General features: G+C 58.0%; 1 protein-coding gene across 5 annotated transcripts in view; it reads left to right on the top strand.

Moving 5' to 3' along the window:
- Positions 1–22,213, top strand: part of POC1A (POC1 centriolar protein A) — a 77,103-nt gene that overhangs the window by 5,361 nt on the left and 49,529 nt on the right. For all 5 annotated transcript variants that reach the window (XM_062201016.1, XM_062201017.1, XM_062201019.1 and 2 more), the window contains exons 4-7: positions 293–472; positions 1,484–1,591; positions 2,535–2,650; positions 10,524–10,657. In XM_062201016.1, the coding sequence (XP_062057000.1) occupies positions 293–472; positions 1,484–1,591; positions 2,535–2,650; positions 10,524–10,657 (538 nt within the window). The remainder of the gene's footprint in view (positions 1–292; positions 473–1,483; positions 1,592–2,534; positions 2,651–10,523; positions 10,658–22,213) is intronic.

The following is a 22,213-nucleotide window of genomic DNA, read 5'->3' as shown; positions in this document are numbered from 1 at the left end:
TGTCCTGGCTCTGGACTGGTCCCAGTGGGACATCTATCCTGGTCCAAGGAGGTGTCGTCAGGGGCTGGAGCCTCGGCTAGGGCTTCAGCTGGGGTCCCCTGCCAGGGTCAGGAGAGAGCCCCCTGGGAGGCCCTCAGCCATTCTTGCTTGCACACGGGTGGGCTGGGGGGGGCGTTGGCCTCTCCTGTGGAGGCCTGGGCTGGCTCCGGGAGGCTGCCTGAGGGTAGGCAGAGCTTCGAGGGACCTGCTCGTTCCCAGCAGGAGTCCCTGACCTGGCTGCCTCTCCTCACAGCAAAGGTGAGTCGACTGTGTTCCGTGCCCACACGGCCACTGTGAGGAGCGTCCACTTCTGCAGTGACGGCCAGTCCCTCGTGACGGCCTCTGATGACAAGACTGTCAAGGTGTGGTCAACTCACCGCCAGAGGTTTCTGTTCTCCTTGAGCCAGCACATCAACTGGGTCCGCTGTGCCAGGTGAGCCTGGCCCTGCCTGGAGACCTCTGGGGGGACCTGGGCGTGGGGCGCTGGGGGGCTGCTGAGTGCCAGCTGTGGCCTCTCGGCAAGTTATGTAGCTGCTCTTCAGTGTTCCTGAGTCCGATTTCCTCGTCTGCGAAGATGGAGCCGGTCCTGGTTCCGGCTGCGTGTGCTGTTGAGACACTTCACCGGGCCGACGTGTGAAAGCACCGGGCAGGCTTGCCTGCTTTCCCTTGGGCTGCTCTTCCCAGCATTGAATTTGGCTCCAGAGCAGCCAGTTGCAGTCTGGGCTTTGAAGGGGCATGGCGTGGCTGCTGGCCCTCCACTTGGTGTGGGAGTGGGTGCTGTGCGGCTGGGACAGGTGGCCCGGGGCCTTTTGGACACCTCTGGCCTGTTCGGTTCTTTCCAACAGAGCCTGCTCACGTGTCCCATCCTGTGCTCCAGAGGAAGGGTTTGGGTGTGGCCAGAGGCTGCCGGGAAGTCCCCGGGGGTCAGCTCGGGACTGCCAGGCCATGTTCTGGGGGCCTCTAAGTGACTTGTTCTCTAGGGCACCTCCATTCCTTTACCCTGTGGTCTCATGATCAGAGTGCTGAGAACAGAGGGGCCAGGCCAGCAAACCGGCAGTCACTGGGCCTTTGGTCCCTGGAACCTCCATGCCTGTTTGGTGGCAGATGGTGCTTTGGCTCTCCTGCAGGACCTGGGAGCAAGCTAATGACACTCAAGGGGACTTTTCTCCATGGTCACACAATCATAGCGCCATGGGCACCAGTGCTGGAGCTGTGTGTACGTCGTGCCACTCTGTGCTTGCTGGGAGATAGGCGCTCTTCGTGTCTGTCTCACAGGGTGGAAGCTCCTTGTGCAGACACACTCGGGGTCCGAGCAGGGCATGTAACCCCAGGCAGTTCCTGGGCCCTGTGGCAGGCGTGCAGGGAAGGACGGCCGTGGAAGATGGTGTGTGGTGCCCAGGACATCTGTTAACCGGCAGTGTGACTTGTGCCCTGTCTGGCTCAGGTTCTCCCCTGATGGGCGGCTCATCGTGTCTGCCAGTGATGACAAGACTGTCAAGCTGTGGGACAGAAGCAGCCGGGAGTGTGTCCACTCCTACTGTGAGCATGGCGGGTGAGTCCCAGCTCCAGCCTCATGCAGCTGCCCCAGTACAGAGCACAGACCCGGCATGGGGAGGCCCAGTGACCCTCAGGGCCAGTGCCCTGAGGCCCCCAGCAAGCTTCCCTCTGCAGCTCCCTGTTGTGTACCTCTGCATCTTTATTTGGGTGGGCAGTTCGGCCCCGACTCCATCCCACAAAGTGGCGGGGGGGATGCTCAGCCTCAAGCCCCGCACTTCTTCACTTCCTAGTTCTCCGAATTGTACCGTGTGTCTGTGAGCCATTGACCTGGGTCCCCCAGGTGCGTTTTGAAGCTCCTTAGGTGTGTTAGCTGTGGTGGTGCCTTTAGGAGTGAAGGCCTCATCCAGTGAGGGAGGAGCTGCACTGGAGGAGGGCTTCACCTGTTCCAGGACTCTCAGTGGATCCCTCCCTCCTTAGGCTGGGAGCCACAGGCAAGGGCTCCTCCTGAGTGCATGCCTGGTACTAGCCTGAGTATCAAGTAGGTGTGCATTGGAGGCCTTAGGCCTGTCTCCTTAAGCCAGGTGGGCCAGCGGCCCTGTGCCCTGCTGGACTGTCTCACCTGAACTTCAGCTGGTAGGACCTGCCCTGTAGCCGGCCCTGGCAAGGGTACCAGCTCCAGCTCTGAAAACCCCCGGCACAGCCTGGCTAGCCTGGGGTCTGAAGACAGCTTTCTCTACTTGGGTTTAAAAACTGGTGGTGGTGCTCGGCTCCTGCTGGTGGTGCTCGGTTCCTGCTGGGCCACCTTAGCTGACTGGGCGTCTGCTCTCACAGTCTGCTTGTTTCCCTTTGACCAAGTGAAGAGCAGGGCTGGGAGGGGATGTTCTGTGCTCAGAGAGCAGCATAAGCAGACATGCAGGGGTGGACTGTTCTGGACACTTTGGGTCCATCCCAAGACCAGGCAGGCCTCCCGTGGTGCACAGTGGTCCCTGTCTTTCCAGCTTTGTCACCTACGTGGACTTCCACCCCAGCGGTACCTGCATTGCTGCGGCCGGCATGGACAACACAGTGAAGGTGTGGGACGTGCGGACTCACCGGCTGTTGCAGCATTATCAGTGTGAGTCTGAATCAGCTCCTGGGCCCATGAGAAGCCAAGGAGGGACCGTGCTGGTGCTGGCACTGGGTTCAGCGCTGCGCTGCTTTACACGCTCCTGAGGGCGGCCTTGGGCGGGGAGGCGTCCCGGGTCTGCGGGATCTTCACTGCTGGGCACTCCGTGGTGTGGCTGTCCTGGTTTGGAACCTTGGCCGGGAGGAAGCATGCTGCTCCCTGGCTTCACCAAGCCCTTTGGTGCCCATCTGTGAGGCGGCACAGTCACATACATGGCAGGGCCACACGGGGAGTCCTCAGTGGGTCTCTGGCCAGGGCTCCTTGAAGGCCACTGCTCAGGGCTCTCCATGTCACTTGCCTGTCCCTGTGACGGGGTCTTGCCTTCCAGGGCTAAGATAACAAGCCTTGATCTGTGGTGAAGGGGGCAGAGCTGCCAGGAGAAGTCAGCGAGGATGGGAGTTTGGCCACCTCTGGCCCTTTGGTGTCCTGCTCAGATAACATGGGCCACATAGAGGGTTCATTCAACCAGGAGCCAAGTGCAGGATCCAGACCTGCAGCTGTGCATCTTGACCTAACGCTGGTCCTTGACAGTCAGGGCAGTGGGCGGTTGACATGAGGACAGTGAGGCTCCAGGGGTGAGGGCAGACGTGACAGTTGGGATGCACTCGCTGAAGGCGTTAGGAGTGGAATGGGTCTGAGAGCAGCATGACTGGGCAGGGCCATGTGAGCCCTTGGTTCTGGGCCTGGGGCTCAGGAGGCACTGGGAGTTGTGGAGGAGGCACAGGAGGGCCAAGACTAGGAGGGAAGCCGAGCTGGAGTTGTCTGAAGAACTGTGGGCGTCGACTTGGGACTGAATTTGAAGTGCGAGGGCTCATGTCCGCAATCTACACGAGCTGGACATAGGTGCGAGGCTTGGGCTTGGAGCTGCCCCAACACCCCCCAAAAGCCCTTGCGAGCTGGCTCTCAGCTGTTTGAGGATGGTACTTTGTTGGGGCACTCAGGGTGAGTGGACCTCCCAGGAAGCGGCAGAACAGGTCTGGAAAAGCAACACGGCTGGGGAGGGTCTCTGCAGTCAGCTCTGGCAGTCTCGGGCTGTGATGCTGGGACAGAGAGGGCCGTTCTCACAGGTGCTGTTGGTAGCTAATGATTGTTGCATGTCAAAAACTGAAGGGGTGGGGACTGGTGTTGTGTAGTAAGTACAGCTGCTGTTTGCCATGCCTATGTTCCATATGGGCACCAGTTTGTATCCCAGCTGCTCCACATGCAATCCAGCTCCCTGCTAATGCACCTGAGAAAAGCAGCGGAAGATGGCCTAAGTGCCTGGGCCCCTGGGACCTACACGGGAGACCTAGAAGAAGCTCTTGGCTTTGGCCTGGCCCAACCCTGGCTGTTCTGGCCATTTGGGAAGTGAACCAGTGGATGGAAGATCTGTCTGTCTCTCTTTCTGTAACTCTTTCAAATAAATAAATCTAAAAAAAAAAAGAAAAGAAAAGAAAAAAGAAAAGAGAGAGAGAACTGAGGGAGTGCTGGCAGAGAATGGGACCAAGGCACAATGTTTGTGGTGGTGTCTTTTCATCCTGTTGTCAGTCGGGGTTGGTCTAAACCTGGAGTACCGTGAAAAGCCACCAGATGGCAGTAGCCGGCCACTAGAACCAGTTATTTCCTGCACAGGGAGCCCTGGGGTTTGTCACTGATGCACTTTCAGACAGAGGCTTCGAGAATAGAGCAGCAGTGGGGTCTGCCATCCACTTGGAGGCCACAGCTCTCTCTCCCCCTTCTTGCTTCGATGCTTTGCTTTTGCTCTAGGCCAGCCCTGATTAAGGTCTGGGGGGTTGGGGGAGGGCTTGGACAGAGATGGGGGGGTTGATGAGGTAGTGCAGTGGTCATGAGGGCAGGCTCTGTGTCCTTTCAGTAAAGAGGATGGTAATAGGGCTTTGTCGTGGGGGTTGTGAGATGGAGAATGTGTGTGGGGAGATGCGGGGTGTGTGGTCTGTCCCACATCAGTCTTGACATTGTGAGGAGAGGGTCTCCGTGTAACTCTGAGAGGGCGTGGGCCCATCGCTAATAGACCAGGAGCCTCACCCTGCTGCTCACCGCTCACAGCAGCAGGTTCCCGTTGGTGGGCCTTGAATCCTGTCTGTGGCTCAGGGTCGCAAAGATGTGGCTCGACTGACACACTGGGACGGGGCCCATCACCTGAGGAATAAACAGGTGGAGGACAGCAGTCTTGAGAGCCTGCAAGGGTGAGGGCTGGTGTGCCCCGTTGACTGTTAGGTGCGTTGTGTATGCCCAATGTCGGTGTGAGTAGGAGGGCTTAGACCCAGGGGACGGATTGTGCAGACCGAGTAGAGACAGGCACTGACCTTGTGGAGGTGGAGGGACCAGGGGGCCCCAGCATCTGGGCTGTGAGTAGGATTGGCCCCTGCCACTGAGGAGGCACAGAGGGACCAGGGGCACAAAGCCTCCAGAGGAAGGGGTATGAGCTGAGGGCTGAGGTGGGGTGTGTGGAGGTGAGCCCTGTCTCATGGAGAAGGTGGGTGCCAGGGAGAGGGCCCCGTGCTCCTGCAGGGAAAGGGCCGGACCATGGGCCGGGTGGAGCCCGGGGACGGCAGGGCTGGGAGGTGTGGGTGGACTCAGACGAGCACCAGGGCCGAGTCCTGTGTGGAACTGGGTGTGTGCTGCTGGCAGGCTCTGCCCAGAGGCTCAGTCCGCTCCTCCTGCTGTCCTTGCCTCTTGGGGCAGAGCCCTTCGTGGGCCGGCCGCCTCCCGTTCCTCAGCGGCAGAGGCGAGGAGCACCTGTACCCACACCAGGTCCCCTCTGAGCTTATCGCCAATGCCCTGGCACATGTGCTTATTCTCAGGAGAGCAAACCCACGTGTGGCCCCCAGGCCCACCCTCAGGGCTCTGCGCTGGGCTGCTCTGAGCTCACCGGGCAGAGGGCTCGCACCTCTTACCTTCCTGTTGGAGGAGGAAACTGCCTGGGTCTGCTTCCATCCAGGGGCTCCCCAGAGAGCTCCATGGCTAAACCCCTTTGCTGAGGGGCCCCCTCTAGGGGTGTGATGGGATCTCTTTGGAGGCTGATTCCCCAGGAAGCACTTGCAGCCCTCAGGCAGCTCCTGGTCTATTTTCTGTCCCTGACCCCTAAGAAACCCAGGGAAAGTTTGTAAGGGCACATTGATGCCTCCTGTCTCTGCTGGTGGCTCTGGGCGGGCACCAGGCACTGTGAGTGGCCTTCAGGTGGCCAAGGCTGGGGGGCTTTCCTAGGAGGATTTGCAGACGGGCTAGCCTGCCTGTGTCCAGCTGCCCCATGGGTGCACTTTCTAGAGGCCACTTCCTGTCCCTGAGTGGGCTGTCGGGGCTGAGGCCTGCCTGGGACCCTGGGCCCCAGCAGGCAGCTGGGCCTGTTTGCCACACGCGGCCAGCACAGAGTGCCTTAGCTGCAGCCTGCCACTGTGGGGAGCAGTTCTCACTTCCTAGCTCCTCAAGGAGTGGATGGGCTGGTGGAGCTGGGGGCGCCGGTCTGCGTGGAGCTGGGCCAGGCTCCATATGCTGCGAGCCCACGTTACGACTGTTCAGACATCTGAGCAGCAGCCCCCGCCCCGGACCCAGAATGTGCCTTGTCCGTAGGCACATGACAGGCCTGGGGCAGCAAGGCAGGGCCACTCTCCGTGGTCCACAGGCCCACACCTGGGAGCTACGCAGCTGGGTCGCCACCTCAGAGTCCCTGCACTTGGCGTTCCGCCCACTGTCCCGTGTCGGGTTCCTTGCACTGGGGCAGCCCCAGTCATTGGGTTCCTGAGGGCCCTGGGAGAGGTTGTGTCCTTGGCTGGCTGGCAGCAAGGCCTGACTTGTGCATCCCAAGTCATCTTTTTTTTTTTTTTTTTGACAGGCAGAGTGGACAGTGAGAGAGAGAGAGACAGAGAGAAAGGTCTTCCTTTGCCGTTGGTTCACCCTCTAATGGCCGCCGCGGTAGCGTGCTGTGGCCGGCGCACCGTGCTGTTCCGATGGCAGGAGCCAGGTGCTTATCCTGGTCTCCCATGGGGTGCAGAGCCCAAACACTTGGGCCATCCTCCACTGCACTCCCTGGCCACAGCAGAGAGCTGGCCTGGAAGAGGGGCAACCGGGACAGGATCGGTGCCCTGACCGGGACTAGAACCCGGTGTGCCGGCGCCGCAAGGCGGAGGATTAGCCTGTTGAGCCACGGCGCCGGCCCAAGTCATCTTTCTGCGTGTCCTTGGCATGCCCTGCACTCCTGCCCCACGCAGACCTGGGCATGCGGGTTTTCGGGGTTAGCAGGGAGCAGGGCGGGCCTGCGTCTTTTCCTCGGTGTTTGGAGACTGAAAGGGTTGTTCTGGATGCACTGCCCCGTCCCCCCAGATGTGGCCCCTGTCTTGGCTTTCCCCATCATCCTGAACTGGACGTTTGCATAGCATGAACAAAATGCCTTTGTCTTGGATCCTACAGCCACTGAGTCACTTGTAATCCCGGTGGTGCCACGAGAAGCCCCCCTGGGCTCTTTGAGGTGAGCTGACCCCTTTGTAGCAGGGAGTGGGGTGTGGGGCTCAGCTCTGGCCTGATCTTCCCATGAAGATAACCTCCTACTTGGGCACCTAGGCTTTCTCCAGGCCCCTTGGCCAGCTTGGAGCCCACTGGGCAGGGGGCTCAGGTTTGCCCAGGGCCTCTTTATGCAGGCAGTGTGGGCATTTGAATTGCTGGTACTCAGGTACTCTCCTTAGGCCACCTGCCACCCACGCTGGGACCTGTGTGTTCTTGGTGTTTGGGGGCAGGGCTGTGGCAGCCTTGTGCTGCTTTCCTTGGATTCCTGGTGAGCTGTGCAAGTTTGATGTTGGTGTCTCTCACCCAGAGGTGGGGCTCTCTCTCTTGGGAGTGGTTGGGATGTAATAGCCAGGAGGTCACAGCTGCCACTCGAACGGCCTCTGTGTCCTTACTGCTATGGATCCACCAGGAAGGCCTGTGGAAGAGTGGGTCACTGTTGGACAGTCGTTGCGCAGGACATCGAGACGGGAGGCTCCCACCCCGGGGCAGCCTGTGCTGGGGGCACTGTCATGCAGGGCCCCTCCCCACCCCTTCCTCAGTTGCAGGGAGGCAGGAGAGTGAAGGCGGTGTGGCTGATGCACAAGGCAGGGGAGCAAGTGGGCGAGGCAGGTTGGTCCTGGTGTCCAGGACAAAGCCTGGCCAGGCCTCTTCTGAGGTGTCCACCCCACCTAGGAGGCCTTTGGTATTGCTGACATTTCTTGGGGAGTGGACTTCTGTTGCCCTTCCTCTGGGGGAGACCCTCCCCTGCATGGGCCCAGCCAGGAGCTGGGGCCTCCCTGGGCTGCTTGTGTGCTCTTCTCCTGCTCACCCTCCTGCCACAGTGCTCCTCTGTCAGCCTCGACTCCAGGGGAGATGGGGCGCCCGTCACCCCGGCACAGGCTGCCAGACTGCAGAGCAGGACGAGGGTGCCTTCCCCGGAGCTCAGAGAGGCCCGTGGGCCAGGGGTGAGGTCACTCCTGTTAAGTCGTTGTCGGTGTGGTGAGGTCAGTGCTGTGGGCTGTCTCTCAAGGCTGGCCTGGGGTTGAGGGGTCGGCGTGGCAGGACTGCCCGGACAGGTCATTCTGCCTCCTTCCCCCGTGTTCCCTGGCCGGTGTGGGCCAGCATCACTGGTGCCCAGAGCCTGGGGCACAACCATGTCTCTGCTTGGGCTCTGTGTGTTGGCGCCAGCCTGAGGTGCCTGCGGGACCCAGCCGGGCCGGGCCTGGCCTCCTGCCTCCCTGAGCAGAACGTACTTGGGGGGGAGAAATAGAGCTGATCTTACCCATCCCTTAGCTCTGCCTTTGAGGTGACTGCATTCCGGGGGTTCTAAAATACATTCCAGAAGGATGCGGAGTAGGGATGAGAAGCCCCGATCCTGGCCTCCCCTGTAAGCCCTGCTCTCGGTCTGCAGCTTCCGTCCGCGTGCTCTCTGGCTCTGCAGCGTGTATGTCTTCACACATGGGCGGTGACCGTCACACTCGGCTTTGTTCCTGCTGTTTGTGGTGCCCGCTGGCTGCCGCAGCTGGGGTTGGTTATGGCTTTTTTCCTCGCTCTCTCTAACTCTCATTTTGATAAAGGTAGGGGGTGCTGGGCCCTGTGCCCATTGCCCTTGGTGATCCTCAGTGTGGGGACGCCCTGTGCTTCCTGAGCGCTCCCTCCTGCCCCGGCCGCTCCTCTGCCAGCTTCATGGCAGGTGGGGGTGGGGGCAGCCACGGGTCCTCTGTACTCCACCACCTCCAGGACCGACTGCAGAGACCCCGTCGGCCCCCTCCAGGCTGCCTGCTGGGGTTGCTGGCACCTGGAGGGTGTTGTTCAGATATAAATATCGTTGTTACATAAAGCTTGGCTGAGTCCCCTAAGTGTGCTTGGGAACAGGGCTCTGCACTCCCCGGCACACCGGCGCTGCAGCTGAGCTGGCACGGGAGGGCCCCGTGTGCCCTCCTGGGCTTTGCTGGAACTGTCTCCTGGTGGCTGTGTTGACGGGTCCTCCCTGTGCCAGGGTGAGGTACAGTTTTTGAGTCTGCCCTTCTGTTTGTGTCCGTGTTGACTCTAGCGCTTGGGGTTCCCTTCTCCCCCCGCCCACACCTGTGGCAATGGCACAAGGCACCAGGGTGCCCCCGTAGCAACTCCGAGAGTCTGCGGTCCTGCCGGTCCATGCATTGGCCTTGGAGTTGCTCCATCCTCGTGGGTACTGCCTGGGTCTGGCCCACCTCCACCAGCTCCACAAGAACAGGTGCTCAGCCCTGAGGAGAGGCTGTGTCCCTCCCAGGGCTCAGGACATGCGGCCTAAGCACCTGCCCATCACCCGCTTTCTCACTGGGTGCCAGGTGCTAAGCCAGGAGCCAGGGATTCAACACGGCCTCATGGGTCTCATGGGAGACCCAGTTATGGGTCAGGCACTGCACATAAATGTGAACAGTGAGCAGAAGGGGGCACCACGAGGACAAATGAAGGGAGAGTCCCAGTGAAGAGATCAGGAGAAGCTTCCTGGAGGAGGTGGCTCTAAGTGTAGACTTGAGGTCATGGAAAGAGGAGGCCAGAGTGTCCCAGGCCCGTTGGGAACAGAGGTATAAAGTTACCATGGCTGGGTGTCCGGGCCCTGAAGCCTGAGGGACGCCAGGGCAGATAGTGGGACTTGGACTGGGGCCCTGGGAAAAGGAGAGTCACGGATGGGGCAAGTCAAGTGACAGGACCTGGGGTTGCGTGGGACCTGGGGACCGAGGTGAGGGACATCCATGGGGGCCTCGGGGTCCGCAGCTCAGTGGTGTAGAGGCCTCTTGAGCATAAGCTGGCAGCATGCCCACGGTGCCCCTGCCTGCCAGGGGCAGGCCTGCACATGGAGAGCCTGAGGCCCAGTGCAGTGGACGAGGGAGGGGGTGGGCTGGGGAAGCTGCGATCAGACCCGGTCCTGAGTGGTTCCTGAGACTGTTGAAACCATCTGCTTACCTGCCTCCTACACAGGGCAGTGGCATCCTCTGGGCATGGTGAGGGTTCAGTTCTCCATTTGATCTCCCTCACGTAACTGTGCAGCACAGGCAGCTCTCTGTCCTGCGCCAGCAGCACTGCTCGGCGTCGTGGGAGAGGGAGAGGAAGGCGCGCTCGCTCTCACTTGCACATTGCTCTCTGCCTGCTCTTGGCTCTGGATGAGCCTTCTCCCACCTTTTGTCATGCGCTTCTCCTGGGAAATCCTGTGGGACTCCCCACAACTCACAACTCTGCTGTGCAGCGGCCCCTCTGGCCCGGCCCCCCCGGGCCTGAGCCCAGCCTCGGCCCCAGTTGCTTGTCTCAGGCCTGGGCTGTGACTCTGGGCCTCCCAGGCAGCGCCTGACTGTTGTCCTTCTCTCAGTGCACAGTGCGGCCGTGAACGCCCTCTCCTTCCACCCCAAGGGAAACTTCCTGATCACAGCCTCCAGCGACTCAACCCTGAAGATCCTGGACCTGATGGAGGGCCGGCTGCTCTACACACTCCACGGGCACCAGGTGAGGCGACCGTCTGGCGTGAGCAGCGTGGACTGGGGTGCAGGGCTGGGCTTCCCCCCAGGGGGAATTCTTTGTGGTTCTGTCACAGCCTGGGCAGTGGAACAAGAGGCAGGGATGGGCTTGCCAGCTGGGAGATGGATGGAGGCCTTTCCCTGTGCTGTGGGCAGTTCACTGGGCCTGGGAGGGAACATGGGCATGAAATTAGAGGCGTGGGGGCGGTGCTGGGGGGCTGAATGGAGTTTTTCCCCTAATGGCCTCCCCGTCCCTGTGGTTGGCAGAGCCATGGAATGCGTGTGAGTTACCTCGGGGTTTGGGAATGGGCAGATATGGATGCCTTTAAAGACAGACCACAGGTGTTTTGCAGAGGCCAGGGATAAAGGGAAACCTGTAGATGAGTTGTTTGGGAGTTCCTGGCATTGAGTCAAAGCGCCCAGTAAGTACCCTGGACTCCCTGGGTGGGCAGTGGCCATCACGCAGGTCTCTGTGGGCCAGCTCTGGAGGCTGGGCAGTAGGCAGCTCTCTTCAGCAGCTGGCCTGGAGTCTCCTGTTGGGACATTGTCAACACGCACAAGTAGGGCAGATTTTAGGTTTGTTACCTTCTCTATCTCTGAGCAGGAGGCAGGCTAAACAGAGGGCAGGGTTGGCCCTTGGGGGCTGTGGGAGGCCCTGGGGGTGTGCATGTATCGGGCCTGCAACCAGGTGTGGGGTGTCAGGCCCAGCGCTCTCTGAGCTGTTGTTCAGGCTCTCACTGCCATCTGAGTTAGGGCACACGGAGGGCATTTGGCATGGTTGGTGAGTGGGACATGGGCCTTTTCTTCTGTTTTCATGGCTGGCTCAGCTTTGGGTGACCTTATCTTCCCTGTCAGATAGCCCATGTTCAGGATCAACAGGCTGGACACAGCCAGGTGTACTGTGTGCTGGGCCTGGGTGACTCCTGGTCCTGGTGTCAGCCTGTAGGGCCCTCCTCTATTGGCCTTGAGCGTGGCAATTATTTCAGTTCTCGTGGAGCCAGTTCATCATAACCAGGAAGCCATTCGAAAACCATGTGAATACTGTGACCACTCTTGCTGCCCCAACGAGAAAAAAAGCAAACCTGAGAAGCAGCGCACAGACAGGAGCATGTTGAGTGGTCACCCAGGCCTTTTTCTCTTGCTGTGAGTGTTCTTTCAACAGCTGACTCCCTTCTTAGCCTGAGAACATCTGAGTGTGGCATCTCAAATGTCACTCCCAGTGCCCTGGCATGGCATCCAGTGCACAGAGGCAAACTTATTGACACTGTCCTCCCCGGGGAGTGATGTGGTCATGAGCGGGAGCCGTGCATGCTCCATGGAATTGCTGGGTCGCTCCTTCACAGTACCCAAAGGCAGAGAGAAGAAAGAAGCGAGCTGACCTCTGCTCATTCTGTCTGTCCATCGATTGCCCCTCAGCTCACCGATCTGGGCACCAGGCATAGGAAATGGATGCGCTGATCCCACCTCCAGGAGTTCTTGGCCTGGGAGGCAGAGGACTGGGGAGGCAGCAGAGCTGAAGGCAGGGTGAGATGCGTTAGGAGACCCAGAGGTATGAGGCACTTGGACGGTGGAGTGAGGGTGGGCAGGCCCTGCCTTCATCTCCCAGGGTGCAGCTCACATGTAGTAGGTGGGAGTCAGGGTTTGAGGCTCAAAGGATTTTCTGTTCTCAACCCCCCAAGCTCCCCATCAAATACAGAAACTTAGGGTTTGTTTGCCATAGTTTTAAGGGGCCCTTCATTCTGGGATACCTGGGGGTCGGAGCCCTTGGGCCTGACTTGCTCAGGGTTCTGCAGGCAGGGGCTGCACTGACTCTGCCCTGTCCCTCGCCTCTTTCCGGAGGATGCTGGTCCTCTCCTTGTTTTCTTTAAGCCCCAGGGTGAGACTACCGTGTGCTCCCAGCTGGTGGGGCAGCTGTGCTGGGTTCTCTAGCAGGCCGTGGTTGAAAAATCTCCAGTGTGGTCAGATAGGCCCAGTTCCCTTGCCCTCCCATGGTGTGGAGTTGCTGCCTTGAAAGGGCTTTCTTTTGGGGTTACTTTAAAAAAAAAAAGATTTATTTGAAAGGCAGAATTAGAGAATGAATTTTTTTAAAAAACTTTTTTTTTTTTTTTTTTTTTTTTTTGGACAGGCAGAGTTAGACAGTGAGAGAGAGAGACAGAGAGAAAGGTCTTCCTTTACCGTTGGCTCACCCCCTAAATGGCTGCTACGGCCGGCGCGCTGCACCGATCCGAAGCCAGGAGCCAGGTGCTTCTCCTGGTCTCCCATGCGGGTACGGGGCCCAAGCACTTGGGCCATCCTCTACTGCACTCCCGGGCCACAGCAGAGAGCTGGACTGGAAGAGGAGCAACCGGGACAGAATCCGGCGCCGCAACCTGGACTAGAACCCGGGGTGCCAGCACTGCAGGCGGAGGATTAGCCTAGTGAGCCGTGGTGCCAGCCTAAAAAACTTTTAAAATTCTTATTTTTTTAATATATTTATTTCTAAAAATTTTATTTATTTGAGAGGGAAAGTTACAGACAGAGAGAGGCAGAGACAGAGAAAGGTCTTTCAAATGCTGGTTCACTCTCCAAATGGCCACAACTGCTGGAGCTGGGCAAATATGAAGCCAGGAGCTTCTTCTGGGTCTCCCACGTGGGTACAAGTGCCCAAACACTTGGGCCATCTTTCACTGCTTTCTCAGGCCACTAGCAGAGAACTGGGTCAGAAGAGGAGTAGCCGGGACACGAACTGGCACCCATATGGCATGCCGGCGCCGTGAGCAGAAGCTTAGTTTACTACGCCACAGTACCGGCTCCCGAGAGAACGATCTTTAGTCCTCTAGTTGACTCCTTAAATGACTGCAACAACCAGGGCTGGGCCAGGCAGAAGCTAGGAGCCAGGCACTCTATTCGGCTCTCTCACATGGGTACAGGGTTCCAAGCACTTGAGCGTTCTTCTGCAGTCCCCAGGCACACTAACAGGGACCTGGATAAGAAGTGGAGCAGCAGGGCCTCGAACTGGCACTCATCTGGGATGCCAGTGTCACAACTTGCTGCACCCTTCTTTTACGGTACTTATTAATGACATGGAAGTAGCATATTGTTGAAAAGTCCAATTTGGGGGCTGATGTGGGTGTGTGAACGTGGGAGCACTTGAGGGACAGGGCTGCTTGAGAAAGAGCTTTACATTCCCCGTGCAAGGCTCAGCTTGTCCTCCTGGCTGTGTCCCTGGGTTTGGGGTGATTCCGAGTCAGCTGATGTTGGCTTCCTAAGGGAGGTCAGTGCAGGTGAGCAGCGTCACTGTGGGCGGTTGTTTAAAATATAGAGCCTGCCAGCCAGACCGAACACCTAGTGCCTGTAGAGTCTCCATGGTCAGGAGCAGGCCTGCTTATCCCTTTCTAAGAGGATAGGTCCCTGGAGATGGACCTGGGCTGTCACCTGTGGCTCATGAGAGTTTGCGAGATGCTCTCGGGCATGTTTGGCTCAGCTCCAAGAAGAGTTCTTTTATAACCATGCTGACTCTTTGGGGTCATGCCATGCCTCTGCTGAGCCCCAGGAGAGGTCCTGGCTGGGGCTGTGTCACAAGAGACTGACCCTTCCCCAGTTGGCGGCCAGAGCTGCACCCAGATGCTCTGTGGCGGTGTGTAGTCCTTGCGGGCTCCCTGCTTGTAGGGTCCATGCCCTGCTTGTCCTTGTAGGAAGGTGTGCAGCCTTTGTGACTTGAGCTTTCGCATCCTGTCCTAGGAGGCGGTGCTGTAGGAGGGGCTGGTGCCCACGTGTCTGACTGAGCACAGCGGCTGCCCGCACTTCCTCGATGGTGGACTGAGCAGCCCCAGTGCCCCTTGAGTGGGTCTCAGCCCCGGGGAATTCTGTCCCACAGAGAGGGAAGATGGCACATTTGAAGCATGTAGATTCTAGGTAGTGAAACCAAGAGAGCAGCCATGGCCTCTTGCCTCTTTGAGGGCAGAGCTGGGACAAGTGCCTACGTCTGTGTAGTTTCCACCACACTCATGTCCCACACAGGGCTTTTCAAATCCAAGTTGTGATTTCTTTCTTGTTTTTAGATCACTGGTCTGGGTACGATGCCAGCAGGCCTCTTGGTCACCTGTGTCCTACGGAGCCTTGCTGCTGCATGACCCTGTTCTGGTCCACAGGAGGGAACCTCATGACACTTTGAACTTAGAAGACATCCTTGTGGTCGTCTCCAGGCACTGTCCTGCGAGAGCCGCGAGGTAGCACCACCAAACTGTTTGGCCGGTGGGGCAGCAACCCCCTTGTGCTTTTTCTGTACCTATGAGAAGTGGACAGTGTAAGCTGGGGAAGAAGCCAAAAAAGCCCTTGCCTGGGAGACTGGGGCTCTGGGGCCAGGGGAAATGCCTCCGTCCTTGATGTGGGCAGGGCTGAGTGAGCCCCTCAGGGGAAATATGAGGGAGGCTCAGGCTGAAAAAGGAGGGTCAGGGCAGCAGTGCTATCTGGTTCGAGGCCACAGTCACCCTGATGTGCCTTTCAGTTGTCTCCCAAGGCACAGGAAGTGTCAGGACAGAGGGACTTGCCAAGTGCCGGGCTATGATCAGGATCACCCTGCACAGCCTCTGGGTCTCTTGGGCCAGACCTGGGTGCTGGCCTTAGGGCAGTGCCCCAGCCAAGGAATAGGACCACATGAACAACTGGTGGTTCTGTGGTGTATTGGCCACACTTTCCAGTATTTTGACAGGCTCATTCTATGGGGCAAGAGGGTTGTCTTAGTCCATTTCATGCTGAGGTAACTAAATACCTGAGAATGAGTAATTTGTAAAGAACAGAGATTTCTTTTCTTTCTTTTTTTTTTTTTTTAAAGATTTATTTATTTGAAAGTCAGAGTTACACAGAGAGAGAAGGAGAGGCAAAGAGAGTCTTCCATCCGCTGGTTCACTCCCTAGATGGCCGCAACGGCTGGAGCTGCGCCAATCCACAGCCAGGAGCCAGGAGCTTTTTTGGGTCTCCCCCACATGGGTGCAGGGACCCAAGGACTTGGGCCATCCTCTACTGTTTTCCCAGGCCCTAGCAGGTAGCTGGATAGGAAGTGGAGCAGCTGAGACTTGAACCAGTGCTGATATGGAATGCTGGCACTGTAGGCGGTGGCTTTATCTGCTGTGCCTCAGCGCCAGCCCCTAGAGATTTTCTTTCAGTTCTGGAGGCTGGGAAATCCAAGATCAAGCACAGACATCTGGTGAGGGCTGCTGCCTGCTTCCAGGATGGTGCCTTGTTGCTGTGTCCCGGGCGGTCCTGTGGAAAAGGGCACCAAACTCTCTGTGCAGCCCTTGTATGAGGGCACCTCATCCCATTCAGGAGGACAGGGCCCTCCCGACTCAGTCACCTCCCAGAGGCCACAGCTCCCAAGACTGTTGTATTGGGGATTCAGCTTCGGCATGAACTTTGGAGGAGACAAAACCATTCAGACCACAGCAGGGGTCGTGGTTCCGAGTTTTGTTGCGGGCCTGAAGACTGCTGAGCTTCGCTCCTGCAGTCCTGGTTTTGGGAATTTGAGTTACAAGAGGGGAAACAGGGAGAGAGGCTGACAGTCTCCTCTGTGTGCCCATCAGTGGTTAGGTCAGCCTTCAGGAGCAGGACTGGGGGGTTCAGCGCTGTGGGTGCCATACTCTGGGGACAGCTCTGGGCTGCAGCTGGGGCCCACGTGGCTTCTCGGAAGCTTCTGTGGGGTGTATGTTGTTGAGTGATTTGGGGGTGGCCCAGAGAGCTAGGCAGGCTCTGCTGTGGCTGGTGTCATGGGCTGGCTGCAGATTTCCCAGTGCAACCCTGAGAGCTAGGCAGGCTCTGCTGTGGCTGGTGCCATGGGCTGGCTGCAGATTTCCCAGTGCACCCCTGAGCAGACACGGGCTCCTTTGCCAGGGCAGTGAGGGCAGGACAGGTGGAGCAAGGAGCCTGTTGGGCTGAGAGGTAGGTGGCCTGCCCTCTCTGACCTGAATCTGCTCATCCTAGATGGAGAGTGGACAGCTGGGGCTGTTCAGCTGGCCCGGATGTGGCACACTGTCCCCCTTCCTCGGCCTTCACCCCAGGAATGCCCAGGTGCTGGAACATGTTTGGGTGGGCAGAGTTCACAAGGCCTTGTGTGCCGGGCAGTAATACTCACCTTTATAAGGGAAACCCCAGTATTTCAGGGAATAAGTAAACACCTACTTGTTTCTGGTTTTGGAAAACTATGGGTGTTCTCCCATCATTTTCAGCCCAGACAGCTGATCTGTAGGAGGAAACGTCCTGGGCCCTGGGCTAAGATCGTTCTGGCTCTGCCTCTCTCTGGGTGATGTAGGGCAAGGCTGAGCTCCCTTCCTCACCTGTGAGCCCAACATCTCCTTCTCTGCCTCAGGAGAGGAGGCCGCGTCCAGTGCTCGGGCTCAGCCATAGTGGCTCCTCCCAGACGGTAGTCCGTCTCCACCATGGCTCTGGGGAAGTGAGCCCAGGCTGTGTTAAGTGAGAGCACGTTAAAAGGCTGTTACAGGTTCTTGCTGTGGGCGTGGCCCTGACGCCGAGCTGGTGGAGAGGGTGGGCAGTCACTGTTAGGAAGAGAAGTCCATGGGTGTCAGATGACTTATTGACCGCACTGATGGGCAGGAACGTGACTGTCAGCCTCTCCCCACTTCCCCTCTTCCCGTACACTCACAGAGTCTCAGTGGTTCCTCTGGCTTTTTATTTTGCCTGGGACTATAGTTGACTATCCCAGAACACCTTATTTTGGCTTCTCTTGTCATGTAGCTCCTGAAACCAGCCTGAGGTGGGTTGAGGCCACTCCCCTGACCCAACAGCATTTGTCCCCGCCAGCTGCCCTTAGTGGATTTGCCTTGCCAAGTGCTTTGGTCTGCAGGTCATTTGCAGCGCCCTTTGCTAACCCTGTCCATCCCATCATCCTTTCAAGGGCCCAGCTCCTGGACGGCAGACCCAGGGCCTCAGGAAACCTGCGTGGTGGCCCTGGCTGGCGGGGCTGCCAGTGCCAAGTGTGAGGCTCAGGGCATCTTCCACGATGGTGACAATTAAGAAGGAGAAAGGGGAGTCCCTGCCTCCTGCTGGTGTCAGAGCTGCAGAGGAGCCTCACTGTCCCGTCACACCCCCTCGTTTTGCAGATGGCACATGGCAGGGAGAGGAAAGTGCCTTCCCAACGGCCACAGTTGTCACGCGAGGCCTTGTGCCCCAAGGGAGGCCCCCACAGTTCTTGGTGGCAGAAGTGGGGACAATGTGCTGGAAACGCAGGTTTACTTTTCTGTAGTTTCTGAAACAGAATCTTGAGCTGTGCTCTCTTGGCTGAAATCCCCTAGAGCTATTTGGGAGAGGGTGGTGGGCGGGCTGTGGGTGGGGAGTTAAATCTGGTGTTTGTGGCTGCGCAGTTGGGGTGCGTGTCGCAGTAGAGTGACTGAGCTGCACGTGGTTCCGCGTGCCCCAGCTGGCCCCCAGTGCGGGCGAGCAGCCCTGGCCACAGATCCAGACCTGCACGAGGTGGCGAGAACGTACAGGCTTAGAGTGCAGTGCTCACACATGTTTGCATGCCGGGCCCTAGGCTGGAGGGAGGGAAGTGGCAACAGAGGCACTCGTCCTGGAGGGAGGGAGGCAGCAGTGCGACAGTGGCCTAATGTGTGGGCCGCTCCGGGGAAGGACACTGTCACATGTACCTCACCTCCCTGGTTTCTTCAGGTACTCTGCCGCCCTGGCCAGTCCTTTCTTTTTGGAGGGATATTTTGATAAACTTGGATCATAGCAGGATTATATATGGATGATTGGGTACCTCCTGCGAAAGCTGGGGGAACTCTACTCTGAGTGACCCCGGTGGCCCCTGCCAGCATCCCAGAGCAGAGGTGTCCTCGGAGGTGTCTTCGGCCAGGGTCCAGAAAGAGCTTCAGGTTCCCCAGGCAGCAGCTCCTGCTCATAGGCTGCTCCTTGTCCACTGGGTTGTGGTGGCTCCGTGGACTGCCATTGGACCCAAGGGCCCAGCCACAGCAGGTGTTGGTGAGCACGTGCGGGAGTCTCCCAGGTGTGGAGGAGGATGTGGAAGAGAGTCCCGTGGGCTGGGTTGCAGTTTCTCTGCCTGAGCACAGGGGTCAGAGGCCAAGGCACCCACGCCAGCTGTGTCTCAGATCTCCGTGGTCTGTCCCTGTTTGACAGCCACACTGCTTTTGCCTCTGACTCCTGGGGTATGGCCTGACAGTCGAGTTTGTTCGCCAGCAGACAGTGTATATGAGACTGGTGAAAAACGTTCCACCGCTCTTGGAAGTTTGTATGTTGGGCGCCTGGCAGGCCTGTACCAGGATAATGTTGTGGGCATAACCGCCAGGGGCCAGGCTTGCAGGGGTCTTGGTGAGTCAGGCAGGAGGTGAGGAGTGTGGAGAGGTATAGAGAAGCTGCTGGGGACAGGGAAGCGAGCAACCCGTGACGCTAATCTAATCACTGTGCACTCCTTTGTTTTGCTTTTCTCCCCCCCGTTTTTCCATGAATGTGTTGCTATATGAAGAAACTGGGCAGTGGGGGTCTCTTGGGTCTGGCATTTGGCAGGGGAGAGGCATTGTATGGTGAAAGGAATGGGTGTGGTCCAGCCAAGCTCAAGGGAGAGCAGGGTGCGAGGAGAGGCTGTGGCCAGGGTTCATGGTTGGTTAAATAGGATCCTCTCACAAGACTCCGGCTGACCTGTCAGGGGAGAACGAGGTCCTAGTCGAGTCCATGAAGCAGGCATACCACTTGGCCTGGCCTGGAGGCAGACAGCAACCAGGACTGCTGGCAGGCAGGCACCTCTGGCCATCTGAGCTGTTGGAATCCATGCTGCTGAGGCCCAGCCAAGAGCTGCTGCCGAGAGTCACGCTCTAGAGTCACTGTGGAGGTATCCAGGGCGGGCCTGGCCTGCGGGAAGCAGCAGCTTGGCAGCATCCCTGCCCCCAGCCTTTGTCCTCTTGCACAAGAGAGATTAATCAGAGGACTAAGTCACCATGAGGATAGAACATGCGTCCCATCTGATTGCTGACAATGATGAGACCTTGGAGAAGGCATTTGGTGCAGCAGTTAACACGCCTCTTGAGATGCCCACATTCCATGTCAGAGTACCTGGGTTCTGAACCCAGTCCTGACGCCACTTTCAACTCCAGCTTTCTGCTGATGCACACCCTGGGATGCAGGCAGATAACGTCTCAAGTGCTTGGATCCCTGCCAGCCATGTGGGAGACCTGGATTGGGACCCGGACTGTGGGGGGGCATAAACCAGCAGAGGAGAGGTCTTTCTCTGCCTCGCAAATAAAATTAAGTCATAAAAATTATATTTAAAAAAGAGCTTTCCCGTGCCTCCACGATTGGAAATATTCTGATATACTTCCCATTAACTAATGGGCTAAAGAAGAAATTGCAGTGGAAACGAAACATTCGGAAGTGAATGACAGTGCAGATGTTGCATACTGGGAACTTACGGGATCCATCTGAAGTGGTCATCAGAGGAAAATTTGTAGGCTTAAATGAATCTTTTAAAAACCTTCCCCCCCCCCCCCACAGGCAGAGTTAGACAGTGAGAGAGACAGAAAGGTCTTCCTTTTCCGTTGGCTCACCCCCCAAATGGTTGCTACAGCTGACGTACTGCGCCAATCTGAAGCCAGGAGCTTCCTCCTGGTCTCTCACGCGGGTGCAGGGCCCAAAGACTTGGGCCATCCTCCACTGCCTTCCCGGGCTACAACAGAGAGCTGGCCTGGAAGAGGGGCAACCGGGACAGAATCCGGCACCCCAACTGGGACTAGAACCCAGGGTGCCGGCGCCGCAGGCGGAGGATTAGCCAAGTGAGCTGCGGCACTGGCCTAAAAACTTTTTGTTTTCATTTTATTTGAAAGGCAGATAGAGATTGGTCTTCCCATCTCTGCTGGTTCACTCCCCAAATGCCCACAGTAGGTAGGACTGGGCCAGGCCAGAGCCAGGAGCTAGAACTTTATCCAGGTATCCCACTTGGGTGGCAGGGGCTCAAACACTTGGGCCATCTTCCGCTGCTTTTTCCAGGCCATTAGCAGGGAGCTGGACTGGAAATGGAGCAGCTGGAACTTGAACTGGTGTCCATATGGGATGCTGGTGCTGCTGACAGTGGCTTAACGTGCTGTGCAACAATACTGGCCCCAAGGGGCCCATTGTTTTTGACATTCCATGTACTGTAATCCTTCCCTTTTCTCTGTTCCCTAGTTTTTCCTCAAAGTGAAAATAACTTTGCTTTTTTAAAACTGTTTTATTGTGGGAGTGCCATATACTAACTGTATAGTGAATATAGAAAATGACAGATTCCTAGAATTAAGTAAAAGTACCTAAAATTGCGCCCCTCCCTTAAGCCCTGTTAACCCTTCGGGGACTGTCCACTTAGAAGGGTGTCTGAGTGCCACCTGCCCTACCACCCTGCCCTGCTCAGCCACTGCACATGCAGCCAGCGTTCCGCGAGTGGGGCCACGCAGCCTGCCGTGTCTGACACCTGGCACTTCACGCTCGGCGATGTTATTGGGCAGTTCCCTGTAGGGAAAGCAGATCTACTTGATCCTGGTGGATGGTGGTGGCCTAGAGTTCCCAGGCTCCTGGAGATGGGGCCTGCCCAGGCCCTTTTGGCTCCCCCCTGCATGGAGAAGGCAGGTGACAAGCAGGCACAGTCTGCAGGTTTTGCCTTTGTGCCCTCTCAGACCTGTTCCCCTCCCTGGGCCACCTCTCCCTGAAGAGGAGTAAATGCAGATTATGTGGGTCAGTGTGGGTGAAGTGCTCAGGGCCAGCCCCAGGGGCTAGCTTTCTCACTGACACCTCTGAGAAGGGGAGCCGTGGGTAGAGCCCCAAAATGTGGGCGGCTTGTCACCTGACCTACCTGAGTGGCTCCTGTCAGCCTGCCTGTCTTCTCCTGCAGGCAGAAGCTATCTTGCCCTGCGGCTGGCCGAAACCCTGACTGGCCTCCTCCGATCCGTGGTTCGCCTGTGGCTGTGTTGCTCTTGAACAGCTGGGGTGATCGCCACTGCCTGTGATGGCCTGGAGGAACTAAGGTGGCCTTGGTAAGAGTGGCCAGGAGAGAACCTCTGGTGTCTGCTTCAGCTGGGCCTGGCCGCAGTCACAGTCTGTGGCAAGGAGGAGGTCCTGATGCTGTGCTAAGCTAGGTTCCTGCTCTGCATCTTTCTGGAATGGATTTCAGCTGTGTGGGGAAGAACCAGGAGATTAAGTGCCTTGTCCCCCAAGCCTGGATGTGCTCATGGCCCTCAGGTGCTTGGGCCCCTGTTCCGCTCCAGGTGGTCATGCAGGCCTTCTGCACTTGGGCAGCCAGAACAGGCTGGTCCTCCCCCAAGGCCTGAAAGTGATGTGCGTGTTAGAGGGACGTTGCTCTGCTGCCCAGGCACCTTCCATAACCCCTCCCTGGCATCCTTGTACCTGGGCCCCCAACCATGCCCTGTCTCTCAAGCCATTAGCTCCTATTTGGGACTTCCACTTCTCCAGTCGGCAGCAGGGCTCTGGGGCCTGGGTCAGAGGGACTGGGTTTTGGTCCCACTGCCGTGGCCTGTGACTGCTCAGTGCATCTTTCGGACTCCAACTTCTCATTGAGGAT

The sequence above is a fragment of the Lepus europaeus genome, chromosome 9 (genome assembly GCF_033115175.1).
Source record: "Lepus europaeus isolate LE1 chromosome 9, mLepTim1.pri, whole genome shotgun sequence".
Lineage (NCBI taxonomy): Eukaryota > Metazoa > Chordata > Mammalia > Lagomorpha > Leporidae > Lepus > Lepus europaeus.
Note: the sequence above shows the minus strand (reverse complement) of the source record. Positions and strands in the feature narration are given on the sequence as shown.